Below are 24,446 nucleotides of genomic sequence, written 5' to 3'. Positions count from 1 at the left end.
TAAGCGTTCCACAGTAAGAGTGTCTCCAGAGGAGAAAGGATTCGGAGGGCTCTTCCCCTGGTGGGGAACTGTGAACAACGCACACAGGATAGATGAGATTGCTCTGGAACTGGAAAATTTAACAGCTTTAGTGGGTGAGGGTTTTTTATCTCTTTCTCCCAGTATTCAGGGCCTCAGAAATGTGGCTCTGCAGAATAGGATGGCTTTAGACTTGATGCTCGCAAGTCAAGGAGGTGTTTGCCACATAATCGGGACAGATTGTTGCACATACATACCGGATATTTCTGATAATATGACGCATATAGTTTCCCATCTAAATGACCTATTGTTCGAGGAGAAGAACAAAGACTCTCAAATTCCTGAAGGATGGAATTGGGGGTCATGGGTAACTCTAACGGGTTGGGAAAATATGTTGTTGAAATTTTTGACACCTATTCTGATTTCATTTTGTGTATTAGTATTGTTGGCCTGTTTTATTGTCCCTTGTGTTAAGTACATGGTTACTTCCTTAATCAAGTCTATGATTGGACAATATGTTCAACCTCCTGAATCTAATTCATCCTGGACTCTTCCCTTCCAGGATGATGACATGTTATAAAGATGTTTAGAGGTTGTTGAGCCTTTTAGTCTCAAAGGGGGGATTGTAATGGCTGTTTTTATTCTTGTGTAATGATTAATGGATGAAACAGACATGTATGTTGAAAGAGGAATGAACAGATGTGGTTCTCGTGGGTCTAACTAACTTTATGAGTGTTGTTTAAAGGTAGTAGATGTTTATGGCCTTCCTCCTTTTGTTTGACACTTGACAAATGATCACTGCAGGGGTCACTCAAAGGGGGTTTGATCAGAGGGGTGCAGGGATTCCTTACGTGTATACAGGAAGGGGGTCTTTTGTGTTGTAAACGAAGATAAGGGACCTCTGAGACAGATGGTACATGAAAGGGGTCACTCCAGGGGGCTGAGACAGAGATGGAGACACGATGTCTATACACCTTGATCATAGATCAAAGAAGTTTATTGATAACCTTTTGCTTCTCTAGGGGAGGGGCTTGTAGTGTATAAAGATGTTCATTCTCCTCTAAGTCTTTGCTCATTGTATGATGTCCTTCCGGTGATTTGTACTCTGAGTCCACCTGCAGGTGTAAATTAAACTTACCAGAGAGACAACTGTATGATTTGTGCTTGACTTTACAGAAATTCCCATGACAGAACAAAGATGAAAGTGTGAAGTGAAATAGGTTCATGAATCTCCTATTCAGTCAACTCTGCCAAAATCACATGCCACCCCCATGCAAACCTGCTATTAGTGTTGATCTTGACACTCTTGTCACTAGCATATTTGCATTCTTCAGTCAATGCATAATAGTGTGATGGGAGTGGTTTAGCCTCCATTGTATCACACAAAGTCGTAAACCCACTTGGTTATCTCAGTTGCTGCATCCTTTGATGCTGAACTTATCACCAAACAACTCCACTTCTGCACAATCAGCTGTTTATCTTTTAAATCTAAATCTAATCTAGGAGAAAACCCTTTTTTTTTTAGTTAAGAAAACTGCTACGCAATCATGTGGCTATCCCTAGTGATGTAGGGAAGAGAGTTGCATAGTTAAAAAACATTGCATCTCTAAATAGTGATGTCTATCATCTAAGGCAATACTGTCCCATATCTGAGCCACCTGGTTGTTAAAAGGTGGGAGGTATTTTGCTCAAGCAAAATCATTGTACCAGCATATGGCACCAGTAAAGTCATATATCACAGCGTCACATATCACACATCAAATATCACAGCTCTCTCAGCAGTTGCCGCAGCTCTAAGACATGTTTGAAGCTCTGCTTCCTTTGTTTTTCCTTACAGGAAAAAAGTAGTGTGTTAACAGACGATCTTTACATATTCTACACGAGGATACAGATATGCCTTTCTATTGGGTCTGCTCCCTTGATCAGACCCAAAACATATTTGTGCCCGGTCCACAAACATGACGGTACCTGTTTCAACTCAGGAATGTCATTAATGTTTACAACAAAACTAAAAATATGAATCAATTATACAAAAAAGATTTACAACATTCAGAAATGAGTTCAACACTCCTAATTTAATTTATCACTATGGAAAATCGTTTGCGTTTAACCTTTAACCCTCTTTTAAAATATTTTATTGGTATTAAATGTCTTTTCCCCTCCAGTAGTATTACACCTTTTAATCCAAACCTCCAAAGACTTTCCACTCAATTTGTTTTCGGTTTTTATCAGTGTTATATAAGAATCAAAAGACAACACAGTTTACTATCTCAATACAACCAACTTACTTTATCCTTTCTTTAATTCACATCCTCTATAACCTTCTTAAACTTAGTTTGCTCTTACTTAATAGTTCGCTTCTCTGAGTAAATAACATCTATGTTCACATTTGTCTGAAGTCTCTCTGCCTCTGCCTTTCGCAAGAGGGTGTTACTTCCAGAGAGTAGAAAAGAGTCTAGACCTCCCATTGATATGCTAGTGTCAAATCCCCCTTTCTCTATCTAACAAATGCAGATGTTATTTAGACTCCAGTTACCTCTAATGCCCTGCAGTGTTTAAAATTTAACATACTACTCAATGAACACATCGAATCTTTACCCATAAAATTTATCAGGCAGTGTGGTGACAACAAAAATGAATCTTAAAAAATCCCCTTCAACCACATCATGAAAAATAGCAATTGTACAGTGCATCTCTCTATCACTGTTGTACCTGTTGCTCCAATCATTATGAGATATCCAACATTCATTTTAGGAGTAATATCACTCTTCACATTTATTAACTGATTCCGGTTCCTGAATCTACAAATATATGTGATGTCTCTACCACTCACTGTGATTTGTGTGTTCGGGCATTAGTTTATATACATTATGTGAAAATATTTAGCATAAAGTACAGTAGGCCTCTCTCTACTGATCTTCTGATTAAGCTCACAATGGTCAATAGCAATCTTAATCATCTGTTCTATGTCTAACATTAATTCACATGGTGTGTGTGTAACCGTGTTCTTACTATAGTGACGTGCTTGAAACTCTCTCTCTCCATCTCAGTGTCCTCACCAGATGAATTCCTTCACTGTCCCCAGCTCACCGCTAATCAATCGCACTGTGTGCGCTGATTTCCAGGGCATTCTCTTGCCCAATGCCCAATTTTGCCACACTTGAAACAGGCGTCAGCTCTTCCTCGTCCCCTTCCTCTCCACCGACCTCTCCCGTACCCGCGGACTTGGCTTTTATACGGCGTGTGGTGGCAATTTCTATTGTATAATGATACACACATAACATTGTCTCTCGGTGAGTTCAATTCTAACACCTGCAGGTGGGCCCACCCCACACAGCCACCTAGTGTAACGTGTATAGAATGAGCACAGAGCAGCAGGTTCCTTAGATTCTTATACATCATAAGCCCCTCCCTGCGAGGAGCAAAAGGTATTCTTCAGCCTCTTGAAGTCTGACCAGGGTGGGCAGACTTCCTGTCTCACATCTCCGTCCCAGACCCCTGGTGTGACTTCTGGTGTGAGACAATCTGTCTCTGAGATCCCTTATCTTCATTTAAAACATCAAAAGACCCCAGTCCTGTATACAATGCAGAGTTCCCCTATCTTATCTCTATCAGACACACTAAGTGACCCCTGCAGTGAAGCATTTGCTAAGACACACATGTGGGGGCCATAAACACTTATAGTCCCCTCTGCAACTCTTGTAAGTCACAGAAACACATTTGTTATCTACTTCTTCTAAATAGAGTGGTGCAGATAACTACTATTACCTTCCCTGCCTCTTTAGACTCTTTTGTGTAGAAGCAGTGGTCTGTCGGGTTCTGAGTGAAGTTGTCATCTACTAGACATGTGTGGAGCATCTCATTCCAATTACGCCCCGACTGCTTCAGGCCGTAAATTGACTTCTCTAGTTTACACACTAGCTTCTCTCCCTCTTTTTCGTAACCTTCAGGTTGTTCCATGTAGATATCTCGATCAATGGGGGCGTGCAGATAGGCTGTTTTCACGTCCATTTGATGCAAGATCAAATCGTCTTGGGCTGCCTTCTGCATCACTACACGTATACTTGTAAGATTGGCTGTTGGTGAGAACGTCTCGCCATAATCTATCCCTGCTCTCTGACTGTATCCTTTCGCTACAAACCTAGCTTTGTACTGGTCGTGTCCGTCAATGTCACCCTTGATCGAGTATACCCATCTTCCTCCCACTGTCTTCCTGCCCTCTGGTAACTTAGTCAGGGTAAAGGTCTGGTTGTCCTCTAGGGACTTCATCTCCTTGTCCATCGCTTTCTTCCACTTTCCTGACTCAGTTGATGTCATGGCCTCTTTAAAGGTCAGAGGTACACCACAAACTGCTCGGTAGCAATAATCTACACTAGCGAGTGTACCATCATCATCAGTATCTTCCAGAGTATAATCTCTCAGATACCCCGGGGGTTTACGCTCTCTGGTGGGATATCTCCCACTGTCTGAGGCATGTGACGTCACCCTAGGGTGCTTCTCGCCATCATCCTCTGGTGCTGACTGTGGACCTTCAGTCTGTACATCTGTGCTCAGTACACTAGGCTGTGGAGTCTCTACTCTCTTGTCACAATCTACTTTGGGGTCCAGTCCTAGCTCCTGTGTCTGAGTCTCGTTTTCACAGGTTGTCTTGGTGACAAACTTTACCAGTCTGTGCTTCTGCACTTTTCCTTTACCGGGGTAGTAAACTAGATAGGCGGGACTGCCCTTGTCATGCCCTACAAAGAGTCCTCTCTCACACCTAGAATCTAGTTTTCCTCTGTCTTGCTGGTAGGCATAGCACACTGACCCGAATTTATGTATCCTGGCTAGATTGCACTTTTTACCTGTCAGTGCTATATATGGGGTAGTGCCTGTGTGCTTGTTAAAGCACCGGTTCCTGGTATAGGCTGCTTCCTGGATGGCATAGTGCCAAAGACTCTTAGGTAGGTCACTGTCGATAAGCTTACATCTAGCCATCTCGAAAAGAGTGCGCCCTTCCCTTTCAGCTGTCCCGTTCTGGTGCGGGGAGTAAGGACAGGAAGTCTCGTGTCTGATTTTGTTCTTTCTCAGTAGTGTCTGAAACTCTCTGTTAGTGAACTCGGTCCCGTTATCTGATCTAATGCATTTCACAGTGCCATAAGGCGCTACATCTGCCAGGTACCTCTCAGTGGCCTGAACTTTATAGGCTTATTCCTTCTGTCTACCTGCACAGCGAAATAATAATTCTAAGGGATGAACAGACGTTCAGACGTTTGTCTCTTCAGCCATCAATCTCATGGCATTGTTTATTGCAGAACTGTGCACAACCTGCTGCTCTCCATGAGAGTCAGGTACAGGGTGAGAGAGGGTAAACATCCCCCTTATAAGGTAGTGGTGTCATCAGTCACACGTGACTCCATGCCATATGAGGCGCAACAGCGCCTCCTCCTGAACAAATATAGTTACATGCATTCATACACTTATCCACTCTCAACACTCTCCAATCCGGAACAAATATCCCTACATTAATTTTCCCTTTTTCTTTGTCCTCTCTACCTCGTTCTTCTTTCGCAATCAATTTAATTTTGAGTTGTTGCAACTGATTTAGACTTAACCTTCCTGTGATCGGAAACCCACAGTCTTCCACCCACACGCTAAACTGCTCAATACTACGTTTACCATAATTCATTACCATATCCTGAACAGTAGGAGAAGAAAGCTGAGGTGGATTAACCGAGCTACTGATGTTTAAACCCATTTTTTACTATTAGTTTGTCTTTACAGTTGTGACCCAACTCTGGCTTATTTATCAATTTAAACTCTGGTTTGTTCAGCAGAATACGAAATTTGGGGAATAAAGTTCTGCTTAATATGGGAAAAGAACTTAAAAGTCTCTTAATTTAATTTTTAAACCAATTCTTTTCTATCTCTTAAAAATTTATTTTAAAATTAGTTTTGAGGTTGTTTCTTTTTCTTTTTACTATTAGCCTTAAAAACCCAATTCTACCCCATATATATTTAAACATATACTTACCCTCTCTCCAGTTTCAGATTCCCAGAATCCTCTCTTTTTCTTTTCTCCTCCGCTTTCTCAGCTGAAATCCTCAGCTGAAATACTCAGTTTAGTTTCATCAAATTCTACATGTTTCTTCTTTCACAGTCACTCATATCCATCAACAAAATTTGTTAAGTTTTAGTTTATTAGTGTTTAGTGTTAGTAACCTTAAACCTTCAACCAACACCAAAATGCTTAAACCTTCAATGAATCTCAAAAATGCTTTTTTTTAAGGAACAAGAAGAGACCATCTACTATATTATGTTGCCAATTGTAATTACCTCTTGTAATTACCTGATCACTTGGCAAATTTCTCAATTATTGTTCCTACGTTTTTGATTCCTTAATAGATTTTAAATACTCTGCCTGCTTATAATGCTTTAGAGAAATTTCATAGACACACTTCTCTTTAGCACCACGCATGCAGGTATAAAATGTACTGGAATTATCAAATTTTCAACAGATTGCTGTACTGAGACGATCCGGACTCGGCCTTGGTCCTTCCGTCCCAGCTACACCTCTATTGCAAAATAATAATGTTACTATATATTAATAATCATTTATGCTAGTAAAAACTTTTTGGACCTTTTCCTAAAGATCGAACCATGAAGCTTCTTGGATTCTACACCGATTTCCCAAAAACCTTGCCGTGCAGACATGTCTGTCCCTCCATTCAATGAATGAGTGAATCTCTTTTTTCCTTGACCTTTTCCTAAAGATCATACATTTTAAATTTTACTCACCCGAAAGACAATGTCTGCCAGCCAAACCAGGTCTGCTGGATCACATCAGTGAGTGCACTCCTGGCTCTCTGGCATCCGGCCCTCACTTAATTTGAGGTAGGAGTCCCATACATCTTCAGCCTTGAGATCCAGAGTGTCTTCTCACACGAGTGATCCTGCCGACAGCGCCAAAATTGTGGTCGCAATTTCTCTTTAATAATACACAATCATACACTGTCTCTCGGAAAGTTCAATTCTAACACCTGCAGGTGGGCTCACCCCACACAGCCACCTAGTGTAACGTGTATGGAATGAGCACAGAGCAGAGTAGAATTACTTCAGTTATACAAGAAGAAGCCCCTCCCTGCGAGGAAAGAGAAGTTCCTCATCTTCTTCACTGTCTGTCCAGGGTGGGTAGACATCCTGTCTCCCTCTCTGTCCCAAACCCTTGGTGTGACTTCTGGTGGGAGACAATCTGTCTCTGAGATCCCTTATCTTCGTTTACAAGACAAAAGACCCCAGTCCTGTATACAATACAGGATCCCCTCACCCATCTATATCAAACACACTGAGTGACTCCTGCCGTGACCATTTGCCCAGTGGGGGAAGCCATAAACATTTATAGTCCCCTGAGCAACAGTCGTAAACTGAAGAGTTAAGTCACAGAAACACATCTGCACATTTGTGCCTCCCCAAAGGTCCTGTTGGTTTTGTGCTCCTTAATCTGTAATGACACAGACAGAGAGTGGAGAGAGCAGAGGGGGATTAGATCCTATTCTTACACATCAGGGTCATCCAAAGAGCAAACAGTGTCAGAAAAAAGAGACATTGAGTGGCGCTTACGTGGAGAGTGTACCCCTCCTCCCCACCAGAGGCCTTAGCCTCATCCACCTCCGCGTCCGTGAGGTTCGCGAACACCCCTGGCCGGTGCCCATAGAGGCAGCTCCAATACGCGCACTGGTAGCCATAGTACAGGAACCTGAGGGAGGGGGTCAGCTTCTGCTCCAGTTTGTCTGATAACAAGAGAGACAGGGACAGAGAGAAAACAGGACTCAGCATTAATACAGATGTGTATTTCAGCCGGGAGGGTGCAGGTATGTAAGTGGGTAAAACAAACAAAGGAAAAATGTACCCAACAACTATGGGATTTTTTGGGCAGAAAGGGCCAGGCAGGCTGTAAGGTCCGCACTAGAGGGAAGATTACCCATCTTCTTCCATTTTCTGATGAGACTGGGTTGCCTGATCAGATACAGTCTGCTCTGGCCCTTCTTGAAGAGTGCACTGGCATGATTGGTCCAGTCCAGTTTATTGTTCAGGTGAACACCCAGGTACTTATATGAGGTCACTGACTCTATGTCCCTTCCCTGGATGTTCACCGGTATCGAGGGGGAGTGTCTGCGCCTTCGGAAATCCACCACCAGTTCTTTGGTTTTCCCTGCATTGATCTGGAAGCAGTTCTGCTGGCACCAGTCCACAAAGTCCTGCGTCAGTCCTCTTTATTCCCTGTTGTCCTCATCAGTGATGAAGAAGACAATTGCAGAGTCATCAGAGAACTTCTACAGGTGACAGGAGGGTGAGTTCTAGGTGAAGACTGCGGTGTAGAGGGTGAAGAGGAACGGAGCCAGGACAGTTCCCTGAGGTGCCCCCGTACTGCAGACAGCCGTGTCCGACACACAGTCCCGGATCCTCACATACTGGGATCTGTTGGTCAGGTAGTCCAATATCCAGGATGTGAGGTGCAGATACCCTCCAGCGTGCTCCAGTTTGTCCCCCAGAAGTGCTGTTTGAATGGTGTTGAAAGCACTGGAGAAATCCAACAACATTATCCTCACAGTGCTCCCAGGCTTCTCCAGATGAGAAAGAGCTCTGTGTTGTTCAGGCATCAGGGTGGATGACGGCTTTTTGTCAGCTGTGGTTTGATTATCATAGGCCTATCCATTGGAAATAATCTATGCAGCAGGCTTAGGGGGTTCATTATTAGAGCTGAGAGCAAGACGCCAAACTAACAGCTGACCTGAAGCACGTCATCCTGGAGTAGATGGAAGGCATCTGACTATGATGCGACCCTAAGGATGATGCACTACCACGATACCGAGGTGACCACATTAAGCCACCCAAGCTAAGTGCCACAAAAACTGAACTGATAGAGACGGTGGCAGCAGCAGAAATGTGCGCACCGCAGAGGAGGAATTATGTGCATTTCATTTTATTGTCATTTCAAATTTAGTTTTTAAAAAAAATTGTTTAGTTCGTGTGAGATCTAGTATACTATGCCTACTTTGTTTAAGATAAGCTCAATTTCATAATTTGTTTTGCATTCTTTTGCGCAGTAAAATGCTTAACTTCTGTTGATTGAACTCTTATAGATGTAAATCCTGAGTTTTAGCCTATAAAGTGTGTTCCATCATTCTATTCTTCATTAGTTTCTAATTTTTATTTTGGGATATTTTAACCTAATCAGAAAGGAGGTAATCAAAAGTAATTAATGTTTGACATCGCCGTCCGGCCGTTATTTCACATAAACTAGGGTAATTTCAAATACAGTGCAAAACTTTGGAAAAGCAGGGTGTGACAATAAATCAGCAAGAGTGTCCTCTGCTCATTACAATATCAATAATTCATATATCTTTCTTAAACATGAAATGTTCTCAGTTTAATGGGCAGGGCGAGTGGGTGAGCAGGCGAGCAGCAGAGCTCTGGATGTACTGTAGTTTATTTAGGACTTTGGATGATGTGCCATAGAAAATACTGTCTCAATAGTCGATTCTGGAGGTGATGAAGGCATGGATCAGAGTTTCAGCAGCAGAGGGAGAGAGTGATGGGCGGAGATGGGCTATGTTTTATAGTGGAAAAAGGCAGTTCTGGTGATTTGGTTAATGTGGTGTTCAAGGAGAGGCTGCTGTCAAGCATGACTCTGAGGCGGCGGATGTGTGGGGAGGGAGAAAGAGTGGAGTTGTCAACGGTGAGGCAGAAGTTGTGACTGGTTTGAGTGAGGGATTTGGGACCGATGATGATCATATCGGATTTGTCACAGTTTAGTTTGAGGAAGTTGATTTGCATCCATGATTTAATGTCAGTGAGGCAGTTGGTCAGAGTGGAATAAGTAGCATTGCTGATGGATTTAGTGGAGATGTAGAGCTGGACGTCATCGGCGTCAACTATGTTGACGTATTATATTACCTAGGGGGAGCAAGTAGAGGATGGACAGGAGAGGACAAACCACCGAACCCTGGGGGACGCCTTGGGACATAGGAGCGGTGGAGGAGGTACAGTTGTTGATACTGATGAACTGTCAGGATAGAGCAGTACCGCTGATGTTGAGGGAGGATTTGAGGTGGGAAAGAAGAATGTTGGGGCTGATGGTATTGAAAACTGCAGGGAGGTCGAGGAGAATGAGGATGTTGAAGTGACCAGAGTCTGAGGAGAGGAGGAGGTCATTTGTGACTTTGAGGAGGGCTGTTTCTGTGCTCTGCTGTGAGCGGAAACCGGATTGAAATGGCTCGAACAGATCGTTGGAGATGAGGTGGTCTTTGAGTTGTGAGGCGACAGCACGTTCCAGTATTTTAGACAGAAAGGGAGGATTGGAGATGGGCCGGAAATTGCTCATGGTATCAGGGTCAAGTCCAGTTTTTTTGAGGATGGGGGTGACAGCAGCCAGTTTTAGTGTATCCGGTACTGAACCGGAGCGGAAGGACGAGTTAATGATTACTGTGATGAGTGGTGAGATGGAGGGGCGGCTGCTCAATAGGGGGTGATAGGGCGCCACCCTCCCAAAGAAAAAATGGAAAAAAGATGATAATGATAAATGTTGTTAATTATCATTATAATCGTCATTATTATTTTTAAAATGTATTAAATTATACAATTATCAAGACAGTTTGTCCTGCCTGCTACCTCTGAATGTCATCGTCCAATCAGCTGCAGCGCAGAGCCCTGTTTAATAGACTATGGGGAGATTTCCATATGGCTGAAATTCGCCCCACATCGCTCTCATAGACTTTCATTATTTTTATTCTAAAACGTTTTTTTTCTGACATGCATCATCTGTCAGAGAAGGTGAAAAAGCACGAGACATCAAAGATGCATATGGACAGTGATTGTGTGTAATGTGACTTGTCGTGGCAATTTCTGCAATCCCACTTTGACAACGAGGAACAATTCTCTTACAGTATTGTCACATTTTAATGCTCAGAGCATGGTGCATGCGACAAAGGTTAGTTTGTAATATGCCAATGATGGGAAGCTGTTCTTTGTCTTTATACATTTGGCTCATCCCTCCCACTCTGGTTGGGGTTGTTACAAAGTCAAAAGGTCAGGATCTTCTGATGACATCAAGGCAACAATGCCTTAGTTAAAGCAATCAGGCCAAGATTCATTCAGGTGTACAGGATACAGCAAGATCAAGGTTACATTGTATGAGATTCAATCATGATCAATCAAAGGGGAAATTAACATGATCATATTGTGGTCAAAATGTTACATTTCCCTTACAATCCCCCCTTTTGATCATGTTGGATCAACGCTTAAAGCAAACACTTTATAAGGTGGGGGAATCCCACTCTGTCAGGGGTTGACCGATTGAGGTTACTTCAGTTGTGTGCCAAGATCATCGACATCATCATATGGTGGAATCCAGTCTGGGATAGGGTAGAGGTCAATTTGCAAAGCATAACAATGGCCTTAGTGCATTGTTTGCGTATCAGACCAATCATACAAGTGATAACAGAAACAGCAATCAAAAACATGACAATGCTTACAATCAGTGTGCGAAAGAAGGATGTACCCATGGATGACAGGGGGCCAAACACCTTCGAAAAAAGGGTCCCACCCGTGCACATCATGCAGATCTTTTATCCCTTGTTCAGTATTATGTTTTATGTTCCAAGGCCATTCTGTTTTCTGTTGCTACACGTGCTACATCGTCTAAGCGCCTTGATGTAGCTGTTATGGCGGCTGTAGAAAGATTCATGTGACGTTCTAACACTGTGGATAGTGACTGAATCTCTTCTTGGGACGTAAACACCCCATATGTGTTTACAAGTCAACATTTACTTTTTTTATATCCCCATCTGTTTTGGTAACAGACAGTGGTGTGGTATATGATTATTTAATTGTGATGCCTGATGCCCCAACAGTGAAAATATATATATATACCACTCAATTTTGGAAGATAGTTTTTGTTTTATGGCCCCAGAATCAACCAGAAATGTGATATTTTTGCCTGCTACCTCTAGAGGTATTTCAGGTAAAACTTCAGATCCACTTATTTTTTGTCATGTTAAACATTTCTTTGTAATGTGTGTACGTGTATGTGGTGTTGGGAATCCACCTGAATCTGGAGTCTCCTCCGCCTCTGCCTCTCCCAGTCTCTGGGATAAGTGAAAAAGAAGTCCAGTGGATCCCCTTTTCAGCCTTGTTCTGTTACAGTCTCTCGCACAGTGGTCAGGGTCTTCTGGTGGCAACATTCAGCTGTTTTCTTTGAAGACTTTCATCAATCTGACCACCTCTTCAGCAGGCTGTTTTCATAGAGTCTCTCCACATGTCCGCGATACACAGCATCTGTTCTCCAGTCATAGCGCATGTCTGTCTCTGGCCAGTCTCCTTATACTCTGCCCCATTTCAGTTTCATGCTGTGGAGCAAGAGACTTCTGGTTTCTCTCAAATTCTGCCTTTACTGTTGTACAATTTGGGACAGTACTTCAACAACTGCAGCCCATCCTTGTGTGGCTATGTCTGGCAGTTCACTGGAAATTCAGCGCATCTCCTCTGGTGTCAAGGCTCTGTAGACATACATCACTGCATCGCCGTCTGCTTTTGGATTAAGCACCTCAATCATTGGGAGATTGTGGACGTTTCATGCTCTTGTTCTTGTAGATATGGGACTGAGTCTGTCAGACCCGAGACTGTCTTGTGCTGCGATGGTTGCAGCGGCCTCACCCTGATTTGGTGATATGGGGTTGGTGCGGATGCTGCGCCTGATTTGGTGTTCTGTTGCGGCCGACTGTACTTGGATGTCTCGGTATGAGATAGCAGGCTGTTGGTTCAGGTGACTCTGATATGAGGCTGAGGCAGGGAGGAGATCCAGTTCTTTCTGTGAATGTGAGAGCTGAGGACATTGATTAGTTTCCCATCCCCTCCCTCTTGCGCCCCTGCTCACTACTTTGTTGTCGGTTTCTTTTTTCTGATTCACACATCATAAATGCTATCTGATTTATTTTGGTTTTACCCTTCATTTGGTCACATTTTCCCAATTTATTTTGTAGCGTCTGTATATGATTTATACTAAAACTACCATTCTCAGAAAATTCAGCTGTTTACAGGAGTCATCACCATGTTTCTCACACATAATTTTTTGCACATCCCATTAGATCAGACACTTCAGTAAAAGGTTTGCTATTAAGTTTCCCCATTTCGATATTAATTCGCAGTCACTCACTTACCAGCAAACAGAGATCACTCTCAGACATGACATTCATTGATATTATTTATTATTTCCTTTATCAATGGGTCGTCACCCCTAAGTAATGTCACTCTACCTCAGACGTCACCCCGTGGTCTTCAATACTGTATCCTCCTTAAAAAAACTGAGATGCCGTATCGAACTATCTTCATTCCAAGATCTCACAAGCAGCCTCTTCTCACCCTGGGAGTCGATTACGACTTGCCCTTAGGAGAGGTAGACTTCTGGTTCTTGGGCAATTTCTGAATCCCCTCACCGACTGTGCGCAGATTTACACTTGGTCTTGAAAGTGGTTTGAAGCATGAATGAGTTAGGCATCCCGGACGCGCCCCCAAATTGTCGTGGCAATTTCTGCAATCCCACTTTGACAACGAGGAACGAGACACAATTCTCTTACAGTATTGTCACAGGTAATGCTCAGAGCATGGTGCATAAGACAACGGTTAGTTTGTAATATGCACACCGATGGGAAGCTGTTCTTTGTCTTTATACATTTGGCTCATCCCTCCCACTCTGGTTGGGGTTGTTACAAAGTCAAAAGGTCAGGATCTTCTGATGACATCAAGGCAACAATGCCTTAGTTAAAGCAATCAGGCCAAGATTCATTCAGTTGTACAGGATACAGCAAGATCAAGGTTACATTGTATGAGATTAAATCATGATCAAAGGGGAAATTAACATGATCATATTGTGGTCAAAATGTTACATTTCCCTTACAGACTGCGCTCATATCTTTCCATTAGTTGAATTGTAAATATTTTTATTCATTCCACATTGTCAGCCCCAATTTCACTGTTCTTCATTTTGCTCTGTTAAGTAGTTGTCTTTACATCCAATGTTGTCTTGAGGCTGAACCAATAAATTGCCAGAAATTGAAGAAGTATTCTGATCATTCACTTAAGTAAAAGTAGAACTACAACAAAATAAATATACTGTTACTAGGAAAGGTCCTGCGTACAAAAATGTACTTAGGTTAAAGTACATAAGTATTATTAGTTGTTAGGGACAATTTTTTACTTCCAAGGACAACAGAGCAAAGCTCTTCTTTAATATACACAAAGGTAAAAATATTAAAAATAAAAGTACTCAAAATGCAGAAAAATGTCCCGTGAGTTCTATATTGTTAGGTATATTATTCGATTAATAATTCTGATGCATTATTGTGTGAGTAGCATTTGTGCTATTATAGTTTGTCATGGTGGAGGAGCTCACTCATCTCTATACTGTTAGTTTATTTTACAACAATGCATAGTATTTAACCCATCAGTGTCTTTATCAATGGCAAAACAGGTCTCTCTTTATAGTCAAAGGTACTGACGGATGACATTGTATCAGTTTGCCACAGTGGATTTTCAGTCATTTTAGAGCCAAATTAATTTTAATGAAGACCTGTCTACAAAATGACTGTACAGTATGTAGCCTAAGGAACAATCCTTGTGTTGGGGTTACTGGTGGTATTGCTATGTGAGGTGACCAGATTTTGCAAATGTACATAATGCAATGAGACAATGTCTAACTGACTTGAGTTTATTTACCCATTAAACAGGTAACCTTAGCCATCATCGTAACAATTGTCCTCCCCTGAGAAATTTGGCAGGGGCCACCACTGGTGAGATGGCTGGGAGACAGTCCTTGACAAGATTGAATGGGATGGGGTCCAGGATGCAGGTGGAGCTTCTCATTCCTTCCGTGAAGTTGAACAGCTCCATCAGGGACAATTGAGAAAGGGGCTGAGGGATGGAAGACGGGGGGCAGGTGGAGTAATGGAGAGGGCGGGGGAGTTGTTTCACTTAACTACAGAAAAGAACAGGTCACACAAAAAACAATTTCAATTCAGGACTGGTCAAAAAGTTTTATAGTCTGATAAAAAAATAAAGTAAAGAAACCCAGATTACAGATGTTGAGAAAATACAAAAACTGCAAAGTAAAAATGTCACTTTCAAATATTACTCCTTTAAATTTAGATTTATTAAATATTTATTTTATAAACTGGTAATAGAATCTAGCTCCCTTTGATGAAACCTCAACATTGACCTTTTGAATAATACTGGAACAAAGTATCAATGGGCATCTATATATATGATTACTAAAATCAATGAACGGGTTTCTTTAGGAAATGCAGCAACACAACACTGAATACTGTCGCATTCATATGTGACAATTCTTGTTGCTGTCACCATTTTCTACAACTTTGCACTTCTTCTCTTCGGTTGTTGCTTTGAAGATGTTGGCTCTGTAGTACTGCAGCTCTTTAATGCTCTCTCGGATGTCATTCAAGGCCCTAAAGGAGAAAACAAAAGATGTGAATGAATTCCTTTTGTCATGTGTGTTCTTCTGAACCTTCTTTAGAATTTAATTTCTACTTGGATTTTTTTGCAGGTTTTACTATCATTCTTTCTTGAAATTAGCATGCTTAATAATTAAGAGAACTAAGTATGATTATGCAAGATACCTCAGCAGACAGGTTTAAAAGTTATTCTGTTGTTAAACTGGAAAATTATCATTCCTTGTAAACATCCATTACAGCTTATGGAACAACTTCATGCTTCAGCATTGACCACCTGTGTTTATTCTGTGTTATGCACAGTTTTGTTTGAACAAGGGATCCAACAATAGTTACATCCAAACGAAAACCAAATCAAACAGGGGAGCAGGTATTCACAGTATAATTATAGACAGTAGGATATGTGCAAAGACGCAAGTTAAGCTCAAGATGATTGTCGTCTGGCTAGGTCAGCTACATTATGTCAAGTAGAAACATCTTTCTATAACATACATTACTCAAACACTGCGATGTCTTCAGGGGCAAACTTGGGGTTCAGTGTCTTATACAAGACTTTGGCATGCTGAATGCGGACGACAGGAATCTAACCGCAGACCGCCTAGTTAGTAGACGACCCGCCCTACCTCCTGAGCCACAGCCGTATATTGCACAAGAGGCACATTCGGGACAGATGTCAATACCAGGTCTGACTCTAACCATCTTCAGTTGTGTTTTCCTCAGGATTAATCTTTATTATTTTTAGTAGTCCTCAACACAAACGTTACTCTGCTTTTCTCTCACTTGCTCTATTTTAGTACCAGTTCTCTGCTACTCTGCAGCATGTGAGGTAACTATGCATTGTCCTTGGTTGGTGTTGATGCAGCTGAAGTTTCCAGTTAAAATGCAGCAGAATCATGAATAGGAATTAATTTCACATGGGTGTGAATCGCGATCACAATTTTATTACAATTAATTGTAGTCTGATGATGCTCCTGTACATTTCCTATTCCATCCTCCTTGCACTCATAAACAAAACCCTGAGCTACTTAAATTCTTCACCTAAGGCAGCAGCTCACCCTCAACCTAGTGGGCAGGTGTGCCCTGCCTCTCAGCTAGGATTGGCTTCAGTCCCACTGTGACCCTCAATGGATAAGCAGTTTAGCTAATGGATTAGGCAAAATACAAAAGAAAATAAATACATAATGGCATTAAAAAGAAGGGTGTCTGGAGGAAAAAACATCTCTTCTTGACTTATTTTTGCAGATGGTGCAACAATATGGATCTATCATTATAGTCTAAACAAACATTACATTATATTAAAGGGGATTTCTAATCATTTACCTGTGGGTGGCTTTCTTATGAGGTGCCATCTTGTATTCCTCTGGAAACCACCGTCTGAAAATGCCCAGAACAAAAACAATCCCAAATTACTTTTCTCCATTAGACTTGTCATACAGAAAGTGTTTTCCATGTCCTGATGTTAGGGATGTCACAATAATTATTTTGGGGCTACGATTGACGTCAGAGGAAATATCACGATTTTCGATACTATAGAAGGAAAAAGACATCAAGCAATATACAGCCAATAATAAAGATAATGAACTAAAATATTAATTATTATCATCAACTATATCCAGTTAGTTAACATAGTGTAACTTTCGGATATTTCAAAGTAATTTATGTAAGCTATTTTATTTAGTTGCCTTATTGTGGAAGGTTGGTCAGTGAATTGGTTTCCTGTCATCATAAGCAGTGTATCCGTTTGGGACTTTTTTGGTGAAAGTGTCACCAACGGAAGTTGTTCTGTTTAAGTGTTGACTAGTTGTGAAAAAGTAAAGGGGCATACTGTACTGGTTCGGGGGGGGGGGTGAAAGCCACTGCTTCAGAGCTGTTCAGAAACCAAAAGTAAACAAGGATTTCTCCTCTCGCTATGAACTCCTCGTCAGTTACCTCTTCTCAACTAATGTTTCAGTGGCTCGCACACACACAAAACTGATTGGCGAGAGATTTCACCGCACACACAAATTACGTGACTCACAAGAGGCTGGACACCGTAGATAGATATCATAGTTTTTACAATTCTTACGGTTATGAAACCATGACGTTATGAAACCACGTATATCATAAAATTGGTTCATTGCGATATCCCTACGTGATGTACTACCAAATAGAAACACTAATCTCTGAGTGTGGGAATAATCACAAAACCTACTCAGCAATGCAATGTTAAAAGTGGGCCTTTGATATTTAAACCCATGAACCAAGAGTCTCAGTGGTCAAACTCAAACAAGGCCCAGAGCTGTCACTTTTTATTTGAAATTTAAATATTAATTTGAATGTGGTGGGGTTGGATGTTTATAATTGCAATGTATTTACCTGTTTGAAAACAAGATATACATAGATACAATATAGAAGTGCAAGCGTATTGGAGCATCTGAAATAGTCAGAATACATTACAAGAAAATTGAAAATCATGTCAAAGTCAGTTGAAAGTAACAGTCCAAACAAGGCCTTAATTAGACGTGCAAGGAAAGTTCCCAATAGGCATGCTAAATAGGCGAGAAAAAATAATATTGTATTTATTATTATTGAGTGTTTCCGTATCATGAGGCTACTTAAAGAGGACAGGTGATAGATGAATGGGAATTCAAGTATTCAAATGCTTCTTTAGACATACGGATACAATCATATCTGAACAAAAACAGAGCACTCAGAAAAGGGTAGAAAGTCAAAGCTAAGAAAGTTTTCATAATTTTTCTCAAAAATAAACACCCCACAATCATACTGGCCTGCAAAGCTCCTTGATTGTGCTGACATCAATGATTCTGTAATGAAGGTGGTACATAAACTGCGACATGTACTTGTCCAGAAACCTCTTGTCAGCATGCACAGAGTTACCTGCAGGAAAATAAACCATTTGACATGATTGTAGGAGCCAAACCAGTTGAATAACATCACATTTCTGCTGCTGGTGCCAAAAAGTAACTCACCAGCAAGGGGACACTTTCCAGGTGGGGTGTGCTGTCGGACAAAGGACAGGAACTCATACTCTGCTTGTTCCAGGGTGATTTTACTATCCCGTACAGCCTGCGTCAGTCCTGACTACAACACAATGGCAAAACACTGGCTGTGAACATCACTTAAAACTGAAGGCTGCTGCACACTAGAGGATAAGCGGGCCGATTTTAGACCTGATTATGTTCCTACGAATTGCATTGACCACATAGAAAGCTTACATTTCCATGATGCTCTTTACACCAGTCGGACATCCCATCAAGCAACTCATCCTGCTGTTTAATTATCAAGTTGGGCCCCTGTCAATCGAAAAAAAAAAAAGTGTTTACTTTACAAGGCAGTTAGAAGACAAGAGGCAGTCCATGGGCGTTTAGGCTTCTGTTACCTCAGCCAAAATGTTCAGGTCTGAGTCAGTAATAATGCATGCCATTTCAATGATCTGGTCCTTCTCAATGTCGAGACCGGTCATCTAAAAAGTACACAAAAAACATAAAGATTGAGTCTTCATCTACTATCTGTCAGATATTATATCAGATATTTTGAAAAGCCAGCCTAAAGGAATGAAAACGAATTACACAGATGGAAGATTCCTTCTGGGCAGTTCCTTCCAACCAAAATTTGACCTTTGAGCCTGCTCTCATACATTGCAGTGTCAAATAATGTGAAGTGTAGTTTACAGCAACATTAAAAGGCAACAGTACGTTGTGTATTTATATGGCATCTCTGTGCCTGACTGACAGCAGTACTGGTACCACAGGAGGGGAGCAAGAATCGATGGAAACAAAATTATGCTGTAGTTTCAAATCATGAACACCAGACAGTGTTGTTAGAAATATCTACTGTTACCATATCTGAATAACATTACTGCTGTCAGCACACTGCTGACTGCTGTCAGCAGTGTGCTTGTGTGCTTTACCACACATTCAACAACTGGAGTTCAAGCGGAATGTTTGTGTACAAAATGTATTAAGCATGTGTTAAATATTGTTTAAAGGCATGGTAGCATGCTACTCTGTACGCACCACACATTGCTACGCTGCAACCATATGTTAATCTGTATGAATTTAACCAGCGTTCTTCAGAAAACAAAGGCAGGAAGGCAAAACGTTAATACATTTTGTATTTTAAATTTAAGTTACATTTGGTTCTGTCCTTCACATCAGTTAGTGTCACACAGGTTGTTAAATAACATCGCCCATTAATTGACGTGGCACTTCATATCATACATGCATGGCAGATACCCATCCCAGTGACTTGCCTCCAGGTCAACCCACACCATTCTCTGGGAACTCGCGGGGAACGACATGCTGGTTTTTCTGGACACCTGAAAGTAAAAACCAAATCTGTTAAAAATGCCGGTGCCTATCTCCGGTGCGGTGGATGAGTTGACACTGCTCAACGGCCCGTTTCTCTGCACAACGCTGTGACCTAAATTGCACGCTGCCCTAATAAACCGAAGGACGGACTGCCTCATGAATAGGAACTCTCGTGTAGCAAGAAGCCTTATTGGCAGAAGTTGTATCTGAACTGTCGTAAAAATACTAACAATCACGTCAATGCCGTCTTCTTCTTTGGATTGGGCAGACTAGACACCTCGATTGCGCATTGCTGCCCTCTACTGTTTATTGACAGTATAGGGCATTCTACCAGCATCTTCATTTCAGTCCAATTGTCCAGGTGGAGTAAAGTTTGCAGGGTAAATAGTCTCTTCAGGAGCTCCCAGGTCGTAAAACAGCGTCTTTCTTTAATTGAGTCAATTTTGCACTGAATGAGGATGTGTCTGATTGTCCCTGAGCCTCTATGCTCACAGTTTTCCTACAATGGACAACCTGGTTGAATTAGAAATATAATTTTTCCTCTTACAATCATAACTGGTTTTAGCTTTTTACCACTGTTGGATTGAATTTAAAGTATAAACTCCCCTTCTTTTTTGACAATAAGTTTGCTATCATTTATTTTACTTTCTTATTTATAATTGATGAATATTCTGACATTGCATATTGTAGTGCAATTTCTATTATTATTATTATTATTATTATTATTATTATTATATGAGTTGTTGCTTATCACTGTTATTGTTTCAGCTTAAACCTGATAGTACACAACTCTTACAGATCTCTCTCTCTTCCACTTCCCTTTTTAAATAACTGGTCTATCTTCAATTCAATATTTATGTTCTATTCTTATTATCTTCTGTTATCTACAGCCTCAGTTCCATTAAAGTGGAGGACAGGAACTGATCACATCCACTCCTCATCCTTCTTTTTTTCTTTTCTGCTTTATGGCAGGTGGAAACCAACATTAGGTGCATTATATCCACTCATCATGTTGGACGTAAAAAAAAAATACCTCCATACTACGTATGTGAGTAGTGTTATGACTCTGAGTCATATTGTGTGTATGTGTGTGTTTATGTGTTTTATGGTGTTGTTCTCCCTCCCTGCCTGAGGGTGGTGCTATTCACCCTATTCTGTGGTTTTGCCTTTGTCCGAGTTTCAGGTCCGGCTGGTGATTGGAGTGGAGGCTAATGGAGCTGACTTTAAAAAGTCACCTGCCGATGCCGGTTGTCCTTGGCCTTTTTTCTGGCTCCCAACACGACCGTGCCTTCGTTTTCTGAAAACTGTCTGATCTGTATTGTTTTGTGATCGTTACATTGTATTGTATATTGAGTATTTCTTTGTTCAAAACCTGTGAATAATATTCTGAGCAGTCCTGGTAGTTGTAGGGGTGAGAAGCCCTTTTGTTTTTTCTTTTTCTCCTGTTTATTTTAGGGAGGTAGGTAAGATCCCTGTGTTTTCTTTTCTTTTGGATACAGGTTAGTTAGTTTGGTATCATAGATTGTTGTGTTTGCTATTTTGGCTGTGCTCTTCCTGACATATTTTCTACCTGATTTATAAATTAAATCACTTTTGTTTTGGACAGCAATTCTGCTGTGGCACTGGTCATACTTGGGAGTGGGGAAAGACGGGAGTCAAACTTATGTTATGCTCAAGTTTGTCCTAGGCCGGGCTTAACAGTAGGCATATTGTACTTCAACCGGATATCATCCATTATGAAGACTGATCTCAACAAAAAGAAGACCTCGTGTATGCAGCAGCATGTTTGGTGCCATTCTTCAGGATGTTAAGGAGACTGGATAACAACATCCTTAATTCTTTAATGAGATAATGTCAATAAACCACCTTCAGTTTCCTCTGAGATGACAGACCAACAGAACTTGATTCTCTTTATTCTCAGATTGTGTTTCTTACCTTTTACTCAATTTCTGTTGTTTTTAGAGGTGGTAGTAACATTCTTAAAACATAATTTATTTTTGAATTATTATATATAATAAATTATTAAACTAGAATGAGTTGATGGATCAAATTCAGCAGTTACAACCTTCACAGGTAAGTGTTTATCAATGTGATGTGAAGAGTCCTCAATCGTAAACTGTCCAACCTGAAATTAACCTGGATTAAATGTGTCTATAACAAATGTTTACTGCTGTTAACAGTATAGGAATACATATTAGACATAGAAACTCTTAAGTTGTAGCCACAGTTTGTGATTGAACAGTGTGTTAAATATACACTCACCGGCCACTTTATTAGGCACACCTGTTCAATTGCTTGTTAACACAAATAGCTAATCAGCCAATCACATGGCAGCAACTCAATGCATTTAGGCATCTAGATGTGGTGAAGACAACTTGCTGAAGTTCAAACCGAGCATCAGAATGGGGAAGAAAGGGGATTTAAGTGACTTTGAACATGGCATGGTTGTTGGTGCCAGACGGGCTGGTCTGAGTATTTCAAAAACTGCTGATCTACTGGGATTTTCACGCACAACCATCTCCAGGGTTTACAGAGAATGGTCCGAAAAAGAGAAAATATCCAGTGAGCGGCAGTTGTGTGGACGAAAATGCCTTGTTGATGTCAGAGGTCAGAGGTCAGAGGAGAATGGGCAGAGTCGTTCGAGATGATAGAAAGGCAACAGTAACTCAAATAACCACTTGTTACAACCAAGGTATGCAGAATACCATCTCTGAACGCACAACACGTCGAACCCTTGAAGCAGATGGGCTGCAGCAGCAGCAGACCACACCGGGTGCCACTCCTGTCAGCTGAGAACAGGAAACTGAGGATACAATTCGCACAGGTTCACCAAAATTGGACAATAGAAGATTGGAAAAACGTTGCCTGGTCTGATGAGTCTCGATTTCAGCTGCGACATTCAGATGGTAGGGTCAGAATTTGGCGTAAACAACATGAAAGCATGGATCCATCCTGCCTTGTATCAACTCTGAACTTGTTTTGGAGTAGTGAATCAGACTGGAGTTCAGTTAGTTCCATTTGAAGCTCTTCACTTGCTGTATCTACAATAACAGAGAAGAGCTGAGCAAAAAGCTCAAAGGCTGTTGCGTTGTCTCTCAAATCTTCAAAGTGCCTGTCAAACTCCTTCTCAAGATTTCTGAGAATGTCGATGTACTTCTGTCAATTCTCTTCCACAAAGCCTACCTCTCAAAGGCCAAATTTCCTAAATGTGGAGACAAGATAAGAAAAAGAACAGTGTAATATCCGGGTATAAAAAACAGGGAAATTCGCCTGGAATAGATTATAATATGGTATTTTGATATAAATAATAACATCATTAAAATGTTTGTATTATTTTTGTTATCATTTGAATGTTAAAAGTAGACCTGCTGAGACATGTCTGCTGAGCAATAGCAGTTTTTGCTTGAAGTGATCAAACATCCTTGAGCAATTTATGATTTGCTCAAGGATGTCTTGAGCCATGTCTTTGATGCGAAGGGTAACAGTGATCCGGGAAAAGCTGATCTGGGAGAAAGCCTGTGCCTGATTAGGACACCTGCAAACAGTTTCAGCAGCTATGGTCAGATGCTGTTTCACAAAGTCCCTGCTTGAAAAAGCTCATCCACTCTTCGCAATCAGAGCGGATATCTGATAACTTGCTCCCGTTGCATTCTCTTGTGCTGATGACGGCTGCAACAGAGCATGTTGCTGAGAGTTAAGTTGAGCTAGCAAGTCAATAGCTTTATCCTTTCGGTCCTCGTTGCTACTTCAAAAAAATTAGGGAATGCTTTGTTTCGTAGTGGCGGCAGATATTATATTCTTTTAAAACATCAACTCTCTGTCTGCAAATGAGAAAAACTGCGGTTGAATTTATTTCTATAATAAAATATTCCTCCTGACAGTTTTTTCTAAACTTCCTCTTATCAGTGTGTCACTGCTTCATTCGCTCCATCATTTACCTGCCTGGCTCGTGATGTTGTGAGGCAGTGGATCTTTGCTAACAAAAATGCCACAGCGCCCCACAATTTCCCCTATATAAAAGTGTGGTTAGATCTGGAACTGCAGTGAGCCTTGAAAGACAGCAGTTGTGGCAGAAAATAATTCGCCCTTCTTTCTTTTAATGTCATGTTTGTCCCAAGGGTTGAGCTACATGACAGGCCAAAACAAATTGCGCTGCCCTGATATAGACCAATATCTATTTTAAATACCGACTATTTGCATTGATTATCACTAGAAGGCTTGAACATATTGTCTCTGAACTAATAGAAGCCAACCAAACAGGATTTGTTCAAGAAAGACAAACACAGGAAAACATTAGGTGGACATTGCATGTGGTAGACCATGTAATGAAGGAACATATCAGCACAATATATGACATTAACTATGGATGTGTTACTAAGAAAATTAAAGAAGATCTTAACTGATCTTAACATTGCTGCCTCTAGATATGTCTGTACCTATTCTAGTCACTTCCTGCTGCAGTTCCCCCTAAAGATTTCAGTGAATGGTATAGGATGATTTCAAGATTTGTGTGGCACAGTAAGAAGCCCCTGGTTAATGGGACATTACAATTACCTGAAGAAAAGGGTGGATTCTCTCTTCCATGCATTGAGGACTATTTCATTGCTGCCCAGCTGGA

At 41.1% G+C, this 24,446-nt stretch overlaps 1 protein-coding gene across 1 annotated transcript; it reads right to left on the bottom strand.

The window, feature by feature from the left end:
• Window positions 1–15,120: 15,120 nt before the first annotated feature.
• On the bottom strand, window positions 15,121–20,026 carry smfn (small fragment nuclease). The gene is made up of 8 exons (XM_034607172.1): window positions 19,771–20,026; window positions 18,898–18,981; window positions 18,734–18,811; window positions 18,488–18,599; window positions 18,287–18,395; window positions 16,839–16,892; window positions 15,358–15,515; window positions 15,121–15,327 (listed from the first exon to the last, which is right to left on the bottom strand). Exons 1-7 carry the CDS (start codon window positions 19,984–19,986, stop codon window positions 15,383–15,385), a joined length of 786 nt encoding a protein of 261 aa, XP_034463063.1. The 5' UTR covers window positions 19,987–20,026; the 3' UTR covers window positions 15,121–15,327; window positions 15,358–15,382.
• Window positions 20,027–24,446: the final 4,420 nt, after the last annotated feature.

This window comes from Hippoglossus hippoglossus, chromosome 14, assembly GCF_009819705.1.
Source record: "Hippoglossus hippoglossus isolate fHipHip1 chromosome 14, fHipHip1.pri, whole genome shotgun sequence".
Taxonomy (NCBI): domain Eukaryota; kingdom Metazoa; phylum Chordata; class Actinopteri; order Pleuronectiformes; family Pleuronectidae; genus Hippoglossus; species Hippoglossus hippoglossus.
Note: the sequence above shows the minus strand (reverse complement) of the source record. Positions and strands in the feature narration are given on the sequence as shown.

Excerpts from the sequence above, each read along its gene's own strand:
- smfn (XM_034607172.1), bottom strand. The coding sequence starts at position 19,986 with ATGAGGCAGTCCGTCCTTCGGTTTATTAGGGCAGCGTGCAATTTAGGT. Across the intron at positions 18,982-19,770 it reads TGGTGTGGGTTGACCTGGAG|ATGACCGGTCTCGACATTGA; the intron begins GCAAGTCACTGG and ends TGTACTTTTTAG. Across the intron at positions 16,893-18,286 it reads ACAATCAAGGAGCTTTGCAG|ACGGTGGTTTCCAGAGGAAT; the intron begins GCCAGTATGATT and ends GGGCATTTTCAG.